At 48.2% G+C, this 14223-nt stretch overlaps 1 protein-coding gene across 1 annotated transcript in view; it reads left to right on the top strand.

Annotated features, from left to right (window-relative positions):
- The first annotated feature begins 259 nt into the window (after positions 1-259).
- Bean1 (brain expressed associated with NEDD4 1) overlaps positions 260-14223 on the top strand; it is a 32725-nt gene continuing 18761 nt past the window's right edge. The window contains 2 exon segments of the mRNA XM_038313254.1: positions 260-281; positions 546-647. Of these exon segments, the coding sequence (XP_038169182.1) occupies positions 260-281; positions 546-647 (124 nt within the window).

A 14223-nucleotide genomic window follows, 5' to 3' on the forward strand; every position in this document is an offset into this window, starting at 1 on the left:
GTAATTGGCAGCTGTGTGATCTCCGCCAAGCTACAAGACCTCTCTGAGCCTCAATTTCGTTATGGACAAAATGAGGATGAAAAGAGCAATCTGACTCTTAGGGCAAAGTCACAATACAGTCTGAGCTAGGAGGCAGGGAGCACCAGGAAGCCTTGAGCAGGCTTCTCTCTCCTCTGAGTGTTTTCCCCTATGAAATGAGGACTTTGGACCAGTCTTTAAGGATCCTGACAGCCCCAAGGCACTCAGGATGCTATAGTATATGGAGGATATGGAAACAGCAAGTCTTCACAGTAGAACCCCATGGCATCTCTCTCCCACTCCAGGGTCCCCCAAAAGAGAGATCCACCCTTTACATATCACCATGACCCCAACACCCACTCAACCTACCCCTGCACCTATACCCCACACCACCTTGTAGCCCAGGAATCCCAGACTAGGAACATGTTCCTAAGTCCCACCCCACCAAGTGATGTAAGTACACAGCCTGTAGACATGGGGGTGCTATAGGCACCTATCACCTGCCTGTTTGTGTCTCCACAGGTGAGTGGAGGGGCCGTCCCCTCAAGAAGTCCGAGCTGTGCTCGAGGGCAGGCTGGCTCCGCTGTTCTGCTCCAAGGATTACATGTCCTTCAAACGCCCTTGCCCCTGTAAGTCTCTTCCTTCTCCGTCACTGTTGGGGTCTAGCTGCTGCAGAACTAGAGGGTGAAGTTGTAAGGTCGGCATGGGGATGGTTGACCGAGGCGCTGAGGGGAGTCTGACTAGGGCTAGTGTAGAGAGACTTGAGGGTTGGGGTATGGAGGGGAAGCACAGGCTATCCCAACAGCCACACTGGGCTCCCTGGAAACTGAAAGTCACACTTTGTCCTGTTCCCAAGATGTGGCTCAGGGTCCATCTGAAGCATAGTGGTGTGTTCTCCCCCATCCACAAGGTCATGGCCAAGCAGCTGTGGGCAGTGTTGGCTGAAACATGCTAGAAACACCTTCTTAGGGCCTTTGTTGTGATGATGTGATACAGTGTGTGGTTTCCATAGCAAAGGCCTTAATTTCTTCCTACACTTAAATACTCATAAACAACGCTTCATGGATTTGGAACAGAACATTTCCTTGTGGCTAACTGCCCTAAGGAAATTCATCCCATAGCTCTCACCAGAAGGTTCCCGCTGACTGAAGAAAACGCACGACTTTGCCTTTAAGAGTCTTCTCGTGACTCCCCAGTGTGAGGAGTCCATTGGTAGACCAGCCAGGTGTCCTCTTGGAACTCAAGATAACAGCCTCTGTAGACTCTCTGGCTTGGCCTTCACCCTCTCAGGCAACCTTCATGGCTCCACAGAAGAACCTGCTTTCTCTCATTACACACCTGAGCTCCTCAAACTGGCATCACTTGTACTTTGGAGAGCATGCCTAACTACCTACCTCTTGTTGCGAAGTCGTGGCTGTGTGTTGTGGTGACATCAGAAGTTTCACATCTGACACCTTGGTGTCCATGCTCACTCGATGACTCGGCACCTCACCTCTCTCTGAGGCCTGCTTAAGTTTCTACCACTAGTCTGTGCTGTCCTGGGCTGAGCACATCTCTCTCACATAGTCACAGCCCCAGAGGCTAACTCCTGGAATATTGAGGGAATGCCAGCGAAGGAGAGGGCAAGAGCCTGCCTGTCCCATGCAGGTGGGATCCAGTCCGAATCCGGGCAGGGTCCTCACCACTTAGGTTGCAGGGTAGAGACTGGCTGTGGGCACATCTGCCAAGAATATATCTAGATGTGGTGAAGCTCAGCCAGATGCTGGCCACCAAGGGGTAGGGAAGGGCCAGTAGCTACTCTTTCTGATGGACCCACAAACAGAATCTCCTGACCACTATTGTCACGAAAGCTCCTGCCCCAGGCCAGCTGCTGTCCAAGGCCTGGGAGACCTGCCCTGCAGACAGCTAATCTGGTTGTGTTCTTACCCCTCCCTGCTGTTGAGACCAAGGAACTGGGAAAGGAGGAGGCTAGGAACACTAAGTGTGGCCGGGTTTCTGGAACCTGAGAGCCTGGGCTTTTCATGCTAATAGAAGCCATGGCCTTCAAACAGCACTGCCTTCTCCTGAGGACTCAAAGTTATAGTCACAGATACTACGGGCCACAAGAAAGCAATGTCTACATGTTTCTGGTCCACTCCTCCCACCTGCCACCTGAAAGGCCTGATGCCTGGCAGACAGTAGGTGCCTGATAAGTACATGCTGTGGCTAATTCCATGATCAAGTACTCTAGGTGAGGAGGTTATGGGGAGTGGGAAGCCTCAAAGCTCCCCCAGCCTGCTTGGGTCAGCCTTGCCTCTGAGATGAAGGGGTGTCTGAGCCCCTAGGCCTCCAAAAGCTTGGGATACTGAAGGGCTCCAGGAAGCCTCTTTGCCTCACATCATCCAGTCAACTTGCTCCTTTTCTTCAAAGTCACCCGAGGCTCGCCCCACACTCGGTTTACTTTACAGCAGCCTCTGTTGACTCGCCTAGACCCATACCCACCTGTTTGCATTTGCTGAATCCTGTCTTTGGTTTCCAAAGCTCACCTGTATCTGATTTTGTTGATGGCTTCCACCTTCTTGACCCCTGACCCCTCCTAGGTTCCTCCAGCCACTCTGTTTGCCCATCCTGCCTGTCTTGGCCCCTTTGGTGTTAGAGAAGGGGAAACAGTGCCAGGGTCCAGCCCATTCCCTCCCCTTGTTCTTCACAGCCAGATTCATCCTTGCTCTGCTGCTGGCTGCAGCCTCTGGGCCAGCATTCTCAAGGCTGGCTGGCTAGCTTCTTCCTGGGTCTTGGGAGGTATGGGGGCTGGGGAAGGCTTAAAAACAAGGATCCAGGCATGTGGAGCACACCAGTAACTCTAGCACTTGGGAGGATCATCACTAGCTCAAGGACAGCCTGGGCTACAGAGCGAGTTCGAGGCCAGCCTGGACTACAGAATGAGATGCTGTCTCAAATTTTTAAAACTTAAAAATAATAAAGAAAATATATACTTAGGAGGAATCCGGGAATGGCCATATGGGGTCACATGCCCCCGCTTTTTAACACCTCTTCTTCAGTCTGGAGCTGCTCTGTGTGGTGAGAAACCTGGCAGCGACCACCATGCCTTTCTTAGCTCATGTAATGACCCTGCCAGGTTGTGCAGAAAACCTAGAAAACTCAGAGTAGGCGACAGTTTGTTCCTGTTCACATCTCCACACCCTGGCCCCTGCGGTATAGAAACGCAACCCATGGAAGGAAAACAAAGTCCAAAAGTTTCCTGAAGAAAGCTCTCCATCAGGGAGTCGGAGCTCAAGAGGTCTGCAGATGGTGGACAGCTCATGACTGCCTGGGGCAGAGGGTGAGGTGGCAGCTAAAATGGCCTTAAACCAGCCCAGAAATCAGATCTGCCAACACCTGTGGACACTCGGGATGTGGCATGCTTCTCTGGCCTTCTGGGAGTGGGGCAGACATCAGCCATAAAAGGCTGAGCTGTAGATCTGTTGCCTCCCAATCCTGTGTCACCTTCGGATACCTGGGCTCATGTCTCTGCCCCTTGTGGGCACCCCCAGCTCTCAGCTCTCAGCAGCAGCCCCTTTGGGAAGCTGAGAAGTCTGAGGTAGAGAGGCAACAAGAACAAGACAGAGGAGGACAGGGGAGCCCCGCCAGGGGAGCCCCACCAGGGAAGCCCGCAAGCTCTCTGGCCATACAGCCAGAAGAGGAAAGGGAGTTCCTCTGCTTGGAGTCATGTCTGTAAGTCTTTCCCAGCCCCAGAGGCCTTGCCTGGAGCTCTGAATGTGGAGGAGGAAGACTGGGGGTGGGGGAATCCATCCCATCTGGCCTCTGCTGGGCAGAACAGCCCAGGACTCCCTGGGGACCCAGGCTCTAAGCACAGATGTCACATAGTCTCTTCATTGTCATCTAGCAGATGGCAGCACCATGTAGCTTCCTGTGTGGTGGGGGCAGGCTGCTTTCCTATGGCCTCTGGGGACAGATCTGAAAGAGCTGGTTTGGGGGTGATGGGGGGTTGGAGAATAAACAGGTAGCAAAACAAAAGGAAGAAGGGCTAGACATGCCCCACAATCTGTGGAGAAGTCATGTAGGCACACCCCTGTCAAGTTCATGATGGCCATCCAAGGCCTGGCCAGAATCACAGCCTTGCAAGGCCTCCATCCTATGCTCACGGTCACCCTTGGAGTGAGGACAGTATTGGGCCAGAGTATGTGAGCATCCTAGAGCTGTTGTTTGCCAGCTGTGTGAGCCAGGGCAAACTACTCATCTTCCCAAACCCTCAGTTCGCTCATCTATGAAATGGACACGGTGAAGTCTTACAGTTTGCTGCTTGGATTTGAGGGGCCACAGGGAGGGTTGAGCTTGGTATCAGGCTCTGAGAAGATGTTCAAGAAACCATCCTCTGCCTATCTCAGTGTTATTAGTCGCGTCTTTAATGATGGAGATGGGAAAACAGAAGGTGGGATTTGGACCATGTGTTAGCTAGCTGTCTGTTGCTATGACAAAATACCTGAGATCATTAATTCAGAAGGAGGGCAATGTTATTTGACTCATGGTTTGGAGGTTTCAGTTCATGGTCAGTTGGAAATGATGCTTTGGGGCCTGTGATGAGGCCGAAGGTCATGGCAAAAAAGCATGTGGGAGAGGAAGCCTGTTTGCCTCACAACAGCAAGGAAACACTGGATTATATCCTCTTCAAGGGCATATCCAGGGTGGCCTAATTTCCTTCTGCAAGGCCCCGCCTCTTAAGGGCTTTACCACTTCGCACCAACACTTGGGCCTGTGGGAGACACTCACAGTGCAGTGGTTCTTTGGTTGTTGTCATAGTTACCTCTGCCACTGCCAACATAAGGAAGGATTTGAGGGCAAGAAGGGGAAATAATGGAACACACTCAACATCCGCCATTGCTGTGTCCAGAGCAGACAGCACTAATCAATCATGGCACTCTTTCCCAGTGAGCCTGGATGCAAACTCAGTCACCCTAAGTACATGCTGGTTTCACCCAAAAATCATTAGTCTTTGTCCATCACTTGATGAAGCAAGGAACCAGGGGAAAGGGACTTTAGCCAGTTGTTTATCCCTGGGCCTCAGTTTCCTCACCTATAAAATGGGAGTTCATAAAAGTAGCCTGTCACCCAGGTGGTGGTGGTGTACATCTTTAATCCCAGCAGTTGGGAGGCAGAGGTGGACAGATCTCTGTGAGTTCGAGACCAACTTGGTCTACAAGAGCTAGTTTCAGGATAGGCTCCAAAGATACAGAGAAACCCTGTCTTGAAACACCAAAATAAACAAACAAACAAACATGTCAGAGGGCTGCCATGAGGACCCAAAGAGGTGGCTTGAAAAACCCTTATAAGGTCTTAGGATCCATATGTCCTGTGGCCTCATCACTTTCTTGAAAAAGTTGTACAAAGAAAGGGTTACTGTGCCCATTCCACACACAAGGAAACCAAGGCCTAAAGAGATAAAATAATTCGTCAAGGTGCTCCAGCTAGATGATGGTGGGATCAGACCTGAGTGAGCATAGTCAGGTCTCAGTTTTAGCTAAACCATGGCAGGATCGACAAAGAAGGTGAAACCCACTTTTTTCCACATAAAGCTAGGTGTGGTGGCTTGTGCTTGTAACCCTACCACTGCGGAGGTAGAGACAAGAAAACCCCTGGAGTTTGCTGGCCAGCCAATGAATGGGCTCCAAGTTGAGGGAGACACCTTACCTCAAAAAATTAGAAAGGGACAGAAGAGATACCCAGGGTTCACCTCTGGCATCTGCACATGTGTGCACGCCCTCACATGGGCATAAGCGTTGTGTGTATTTATTTATAATGTATCAGGGGTGGTGTGGAGCAAATACAGCCGGATGAGGTGGCAAATGAAGAATGAGTTAAGACGACCATGCTGGGGCTGGAGAGATGGCTTAGCAGTTTCGAGCACTTATTGCCCTTAGAGAGGGCCGGAGTTCATTTCCCTGCACCCTCATGGTGGCCACCAACTGAAAGTCCAACTTCAAGGGATGCCATGGCCTACTCTGGTCTCCACAGGTATGCAAACACGTGGTGTGCAGATACATTCAGGCAAACCACTCATACACATAAAACTGTCAACAAATATAAACATTGCTAGAGATGATTCGGGGAGACTGGGTCATGCAGGTGTCTTGCGGAAGGGTGCGCTGAGTGGGAGAATTCAAAGCAGGAGCAGATATGGCCTGTTCCGGCATAGAAAGGACGGTAGGCCTGAAGAAAAGACTCATTAGTGGCAATGTGTGGAGCTGAGCGTGTGGAAGGACCAGTCTGCGTTTACTGAGCCGAGGGAACTCCTGGAACAGACGGTGAACTGGCCGAGACAGACTTGAAGGCCCCTTGTGACTGAGATGTTACGTAGGGTGAAGATGTGGGCAGACAGATAGACATATGAGCCTGGAGTTCAGGGGTGAGTCTGGAGCTGGAGCTGTAAATTGGGGAGCTGTCTGTGTATGGGTGCTGCTCAGTGCTGAGACGCTGGGTGAGGTCACTGGCAGGACAAGAATGGGACGGTGGGGGAGAGAAGGAACCCAAGAGTGAGACTCGCGTCACTGGAGGGTGCCATGGTGTCCACATCTCATGGTCTTGTCAAAGGAAGTATGATCCCTGCTGTCGTCACCCAGAGCCAGGTTCGTGGAGAGGATGGTGTGCTCTCCAGCCAGGGGATGAGTAAGCACACTGCTGTTCCTCTGCCAAGGGCTCCCATGTGTTAGCCACCCTGGCGCTCAGCTCTGCCTCCGCTGGAACTGTGCCCAGGGCTCAGGAGAGGCTGGTCGTCCTCTGGGAAACCACCACAGAAATGAGCAGCCTGTCTTCTTCAGAAACAAGACAGCCAGTCCTGCTGGGGAAAACCACCTGCCCAGAGACCCTGGGTCCCTTCTGAACCCACAAACCATCAGCTTCTGGTGGCTGCTCTCTAAATCCATCCCTCTTCCTTGAAATTCGAGGGTACCTCTCTCTGCAGGGTTCTCGAAACTCATCCTGCTCAGCACCCTATACACCTCTTACCCCCGCCTCTCACCTCTCACCTCTCACCTCTCACTCCTCACCTCTCACCCCTCAGCCTTCACCTCTCACCCCTCACTTCTCACCCCTTACCTGTCACCCCTCACCCCTCACCTCTCACCCCTCAGCCCTCACCTAGCCTCCTGGCCCTGCATCCCTGGATGGTAGGAAAGGGTCTTCATCATGAAAAGGTCAAAGGGTAGAAGTGTGGAAGTAGGTGTGTCCTAACACCATGGCAGCACCAAAGTCTAAAGGAGCCAGGCTCAGCCAACACCGGAGCAAACCTTGTTAACTCATCCGAACCTCTGCTTAGCCCCTTGTGAAATGGGATCATTGGGCCCAGTTTCCAATGTGACCTGAGGGTTTGGTGAACACACAGAGTGTGCTCAATAAGATTGATTCTTCCCTGACCCTTAATCCCACAGTCATAGCCTGAGTGTGGTGTAGGACCCCTGCGGGGTCCTCCTGAGACTGTTCCTCCCTTCCCAGGCAGCCTGGCTTAGCACAATGACTGTCCTTCAGTTTTGACAGGTTGTCATCAGGAGTTTCCCCCACACCCTGCCCCATCAGACGTAAACCAGTTCCCCTAGACCTGTAATGTAGGCTGGATAAAAGCCCTCTGCAGGACCTGTTCCTTCTGGGGCTCTTCCCCAACCCGCTCTCACCCCAGCTGGATCAGGTCACAGAGCATGTGAGCGGCTGCCACTTCAGTGTCCTGACGGCACTGCCCTTAAGTGCAGCTGCCACACAAAGTGAGAAAGTACCCCAGGAGAGTCTCCAACTCTGATTGCAGGATAAGAAGACCAGACTCCTTTGAAAGAGAGACCATGACAGAGCTGCTTCAATGGACAAAGGTTGTCAGAGCAAGGTCCCTGCCCTCACCCCTGACACACACACACACACACACACACACACACACACACACACACGGGGACTTAGGAGTCAGAGAAGCCTACCTTCAGCTCCTGGCTGAAGCAACCCTCATCCCACTTCAAGCTTCAGGCACCGAAGTACCTGGATATCTGGAGGGCACTATATCCAGAGGGAGCATTGAGCCTCTCCTACCCTGGTCAGTCTCTAGTGATCTTTCTTTCTTTCTTTCTTTCTTTCTTTCTTTCTTTCTTTCTTTCTTTCTTTCTTTCTTCTTCCTTCCTTCCTTCCTTCCTTCCTTCCTTCTTTTCTTTCTTTTTTTTTTTTTTTTTTAAGCAGAAATGTCAGCCAACAAGAGCCAATAATTAAAAAACATTTAAGGGTTTCATAAGCAAACAGTTAAACTATTGTTAGCTTAAAAGTCACCATGGTGGAAGTATTTATGTCATGAAAATTGGCAAACTACAGCTCTAGACCCTTCCTTCCTTCCTTTACACTTTCCTCTTCACTCCCTTCCTCCTCCCTGCTCTCTCTTCGCTCATCCCTCTTTTTCTCCTTCCTTCCCTTCCCTCCCTCTTCTCTCTCACCTTCTCGCTTTCCTTGCTTTCCCCTTATGAAAGCTGGTTTGCCAGCACTCCACTGCCTTGAATGTGCCTACAGAAAGGTGCACCATCACCAGGTCACAGCTCAAAGAATTCCCACCAACCGAGCATGCTCCTGCTGGGGAAACAGTCTTGCCTGCACCAAGACCTCCTTCATATCCTTCTTCGCTCACTCTCCTGAGCCAATGGCGACCACAAATTAGGGTTGCCTAAATGTCAAACTTTATTGGGCTCGTACAGTATGTTCTTTGTTCACGAGCGTGTTATACTCTTTGCCTACCTTACTGGGTGTAATTGTAGATCGTGTGTTCTCACCATATAGTATTCCATCGTGTAAATATACCACAAGCAACCTCTCTGTTCTCCTCTACTGGGCGTCTGTGTTTTCTTCCATTTGGGATGAATGCAGAGCCATGCTGGGGTTATCCTAGTACTGTTATGTCCAAGAGAACATGCTTCAGTAGTGGAAATGGTCCCTATCTTCGTTGTCCAGTACAAACGGCCCACGCCACAGGTAGTTCCTAGCACTCAGAATGTGATTAGTGCAACTAAAGATCTGGATTCTAAATCTTAATTGGTTTTTATTCAGTAGCTGCTGGTGACCATCACACTATACTGCCTGGTTCCAGTGAACATATAGAAAAGGTCTCCCAGCTAGGAATAGGAGGTTAGACACTAGGAGATACCTATGTTTAGCTTTCATAGGTAAAAAAGCTAAACACTTCCAATGTGGCTATTCCAACCTGGCCTCTCACCAGCAAATCTGAGATTTCTGACCACTGTGTTCCCTGACAATAGTGAGTGGAGTCTAAGTTTTTCATCTTAGCCATTCGAGCAGGAAACACATCTGGTGCATGGTGCTTTTAGTTTGAATTTCTAGTGACTTAATATAGGATTTTGAATACTCTCTTGTTAAATGACCCCTCAAATCTTTAGCCATTTTTCTATGGTGTGCTTTCATTATTGATTTATAGGCAATCTTTATATATTGTGAATGACCCCTCGGCTGGACATAGTATTGCAAAAATCTTCCTCTGGTTTTCATGATATCTTTGGGTTAGTAGCATATGCTTACATTTTTATCCATAAAATATGGGTTAATTTTATATACATAATTATTTCGTTTATGCATATTTAACTAAGTATGAGATTATGAACTATCTTCTTGTACTCCGTAGGAGCAGAGGATTTCATCACTGCCACTCCAAGAATAAAATTGTACAAATTGGAGAGCCCATGTTGAGCACATTCAGTCTCGTAGCTGTGTTGTGAAAGAGGTTTTATCTAGTGTTGCTGACATTTCAGATTTCAGTAAACACGTGTATAATAACATTTTAGAGAGCCCTCGCCAAATAATTTAAACTTTCCCAGAAATTTCCCACTTTTCAAGGTAAAGAGGGTTCCCCAATACTTTAAAATATGTACAGTGACACCGACATTTTAAGGACATTGGAGGACATGTGGCCATTACACATGCATAGGATGTCAACAGCACGCTGTCAACCGTGGGGACAGTGGTGTTGTGGAGGAGTGAGATGACCGATTATACCTGCAGTCATGATGCACTGGCCTGTCTGCCAAGCGTAAAATCCAATTATCTACAACAACATGACTATCGGGGACCCAGACAGTGCGTAATTTACAACTGAATTCGAAGCTTCAGGAACCTGGCAGGTGTTCTTTAAATATAAATTCCACTGAGTGTTAAGTGAAAACCCCAGACTTCAGTAGAAGGGGAGACTAGCACCGTAAATGTTTAGCTGTCATTCCCATGCCAGGTTTTATTCTGTCTTTGCTCCTGAACTGGGATTTATGAAATGAAAGGCCCGGCTGTACACAGTTGTCTTCTCACAAATGCCACGGGTACTGCAAGTTGATAAAGCACATTCGGAACAAAGGGGCATACAGCGCCTTCCCTCTCTCCCGCTGTGCAAAGACTGAAAACCAAACAAGGGGTCTGCCGGTCAGTTTAAGTTATTAACCAGGAGCCTGCCTTTGCACTGCAGGGGTAGGGTCCGAAGGCAACACAGTCAACCCTGAAACAGGTAGCGGGAGGTGCCAGAGGCACCGAGGGTGTGAGCCATCATCTAGAGAGTCTCTGGGTAAACAGCACACACTTCCTGTCAGCTGCGGCTAAGGACTGCATGTTTCCGTCTGAAAAGGATTCCTGTGGGGCTTTTTGCTTATCATTTGGAGAAAGGCTGTCTTGGGTTGTCTCAGCGAACAGGAGGCCTAGGTTTTCTAATTGGCTTTCCCGTATGCTCACAGATGTGTTCGCTGTTAGTGCTGTTTGACATTGAGCCGCTGTCATGGGCGGCATGACTAATCGCTTGTGTATCCAGCGAAGAACAAGCCTCTTAGGGTGGAAAGCTAATCATGGAGGAAGGGCGATTCTGTGAAGAGGAGGAGAAGGATTGTTTTGTGTCTCGAGATCTATTAACCAGTACATAGACAGCTCAGAGAGCTGGTCTCCAGGGTCCTGGGGGCACACTGTGAATGATGGGGTGCATTAGCGAAGTCTTTCTTCAGCATCCCTGTCCATTTCAGATGTGACCCTGACCCTGTTCACATCTCAGTGCCCGGGCAATCCTTCAACCCCCTCACCATCCTGCCCCTCCCACTCTGCAGCCCAAACGCCCATAAGAGTTCTTTATCTCAATACAGACACCTTGTGCGTTTTAATGGTTAGAACCTTTTGTGTCCTACTTAAAGGGTCTAAAGCCATGAAGCTATTCATGGATCTCTTCATCTTCAAGTGTTATGGTTCACATTTATCTTTGTTTGCTTTTGCTGCAGTTGGTGTTGTTTCAAGACAGGGTTTTTCTGTGTAGCCCTGACTGTTCTGGAACTCACTCTTGTAGACCAGGCTGGCCTCAAACTCAGAAATCCACATGCCTCTGCCTCCAGAGCGCTGGGATTAAAGGTGTGTGCCACTGTGCCTGATAACTATTCACAGTTAGAGCTGCATCTAGGAAATATCATTAGGGTTTTAAGGTTTAATTTTATATTTTGGACACCTGTTATGAGCCCGGCATCCTATTAGTCAATGTGTTTTGATTAGCTGATATCAGAGAACACTGCTCCAATTTTACAGATGAGGCAAGAGGTTCAAAAAGCTTAGTGGTCACCATTGGCCAGAGGCAGAGGCAGGATTTGAACCCGTGACTTTTGATTTTGCTCTGTTTCTTGGGCTGGCCTAGTTCTCTTCCTACTAATGATAAAATAACTTAGATTATATATATTACACTGCTAGCCTGTGTGTAGTCCCTGAGGGAACTTCTATGGATACTCAGGAGGCAGAGGCAGACAAATATCTTCTGAGTTCAAGGCCATCCTGGTCTACAGAACTAGTTCCAGGACAGCCAGGGCTCCACAGAGAAACGCTGTCTTGAAAAAAAAAGCATGCCAATGACTTGCTTGGTATTTCTTCTCCCATTCTTTTATTTTCTTTCACCTGTTTGCTTTCTAAATCTAACTAAAATGCATTTCTTGTGGTCAGTGTGTAGTTGCCCTTGCCCTTTTATTTACTCTGGTGCTCTCTGTTGCTTAAGTAATTGATTCACCCATACATTTTTACAAAAACAAACTGATAAAAACATAGATGACGGAATAGCACAAAGGTCATTTTAATGAGTGTTTTCCTTTTGTCTTGTGTCTCTTTTGTCCCTGTGTTCCTCCTGTACCTCTCTGCCATGAAGTAAACATATTTAATTTACTGGTTGTAGTCTTCTGGGATTTAAAAAAATTCTGTTAGTAATTGCTCTGAGGGTTGTACATGTGTCTCTGTATGACAGTCTATTTCAGAATAGTAGAAACTCAATCCAGCATAATAGGGAAACTTTGACCTAATGCCTCTTTTCCCATTTGGGGGCTTTTATTAGCATATTTGCTGCATTTGCATGTGATGTGAGCATATCACCATGGCATTATGATTTAATAATTGCACAACCTTGTGTCTTTTGAAGAAGCTAGAGGTAGAAGTGAGGGGCCTGAAGGGATGGTTCAGCAGTTTAGGGCACTTGCCAAGGTCCGGTTCAGTTCCCAGCACTCACAACAGGTGGTTCACAAGTACCTGTGAGCTTCAGGGGACCCCTGCCATCTTCTGGCCTCCATGGGCACCCACATCTGCAGACACATACATACACATCAATAAATTATTTCAAAAAGAGTAAATGAGAAAGAATATACTTCTGAACCCTAACTTTGCATTTCCTCCTTCCTGTGGAATCAAGCCAGCACTTACTAAAGCTAGCACCTCTCCCTCAGCTTTAGTGTCTCTTGCACACCAAGTCTTCCAGCAGCAAAGCCTCTTGCTTTTGCTTATCTGGAAGTTCTTTTATTTGTTTCAGTTTTGAGGGAGTTTTGCTAATACAGCGCTCAAGTTAGCTTGACTGTGCCATCCACTGCCTCAGGTGCTCCATGGTTTCTTATTAGCCCTTAACCACTAACAGGTCTTTCCTGTATGTGCTTTTGTGCTTTCTCTGTCCTTGGCCTTCAGTAGTATGTCTGATGTGCTGAGGTGGGGATCTCTCTTTGTGTTTATTCTACTTGGGATTTGCTGAGTTTCTTGGCTTATGTAGAGTAGGTTGCCAAATTGGGGGAAATTTGATATAAGTTTCTGAGGCTCTGTTCATTCTCTCTCTCTCTCTCTCTCTCTCTCTCTCTCTCTCTCTCTCTCTCTCTCTCTTCTCTCTCTCTCTCTTCTCTCTCTCTCTCTCTCTCTCTCTTCCTCTCTCTCTCTCTCTCTCTCCCTCTCCCTCTTCCTCCCTCCTCCCCCTCTATTCACATTGAATGACATTATGTTGATTTATTTTTTAATTTACCAGTTCTTTGGTACTTGAAATCTGCTGTTGAGTTCCTCTAGTGGTTTCTTAGCATTGTCTTTTCAGTTCTATTTGTTAAACAAACAAGCAAACAAACAAACAAACAAGGTTTTACGTATCCCCGGCAGGCTTTGAACTAGCAGAGAGTCCTAGTTAGCTTTCCCTGTCAACTTGACACAACCTCAAACCACCTGAGAAGGGAGTTCTGAGGGAAATACTCAGATCAGATTGGCCTATGGATTTATCTGTGGGAGGTTGCCTGGTTAATTGATGTAGGAGGACCCAGCCCACTGTAGTCCTGGGCTGTGTAAGAAAGCAAGCTAAGGGTGAGCTTGTGAGTAAGCAAACAGCATTCCTCTGGTCTCTGCTTCAGGTTCTTTCCTGAGTTCCTACCCTGACCTCCCTCAATAAATTGTCACCTTTAACCTGAAGTGAACCACTTCCGCCCTAAGCTGCTTTTGACCAGAGTGTTTTATCCCAGCAATAGGAAGGAACCTACAACAGCAAGGATGGCGTCAAACTCCTGGTCATCCTGGCTTGGACTCCCCGGTGCTGGGATTGCAGGTGTGCATGACCCTGCCTGGCTCCATCAAGTTCTCTACGGTGGTTTGCCAAGATTCTCTGCTCCCTGGAGCCTTGCAGTCACACTTTCCTTAAACTCTTTAAACATAACTTTTTTTTTACCGACTTACCCATGTTTATAATTGCTTTAAAGTTTTGTCTGTTCAGTCTGATTTCTGAGGATGCACACAGACAGCTTTTATTGACTGCTGCTTTTTGTTGTTTTTATTGGATATTTTCTGACTATAACTCATATTTTCCTGTTTCTTTTTGTGCATTTGTTGAGCATTAAACATTTTAGATAATATAGTAACTATGCCATAGGAGCTGTGGTTTGTCCGGTTGTTTAGGAT

This window comes from Arvicola amphibius, chromosome 15, assembly GCF_903992535.2.
Source record: "Arvicola amphibius chromosome 15, mArvAmp1.2, whole genome shotgun sequence".
Lineage (NCBI taxonomy): Eukaryota > Metazoa > Chordata > Mammalia > Rodentia > Cricetidae > Arvicola > Arvicola amphibius.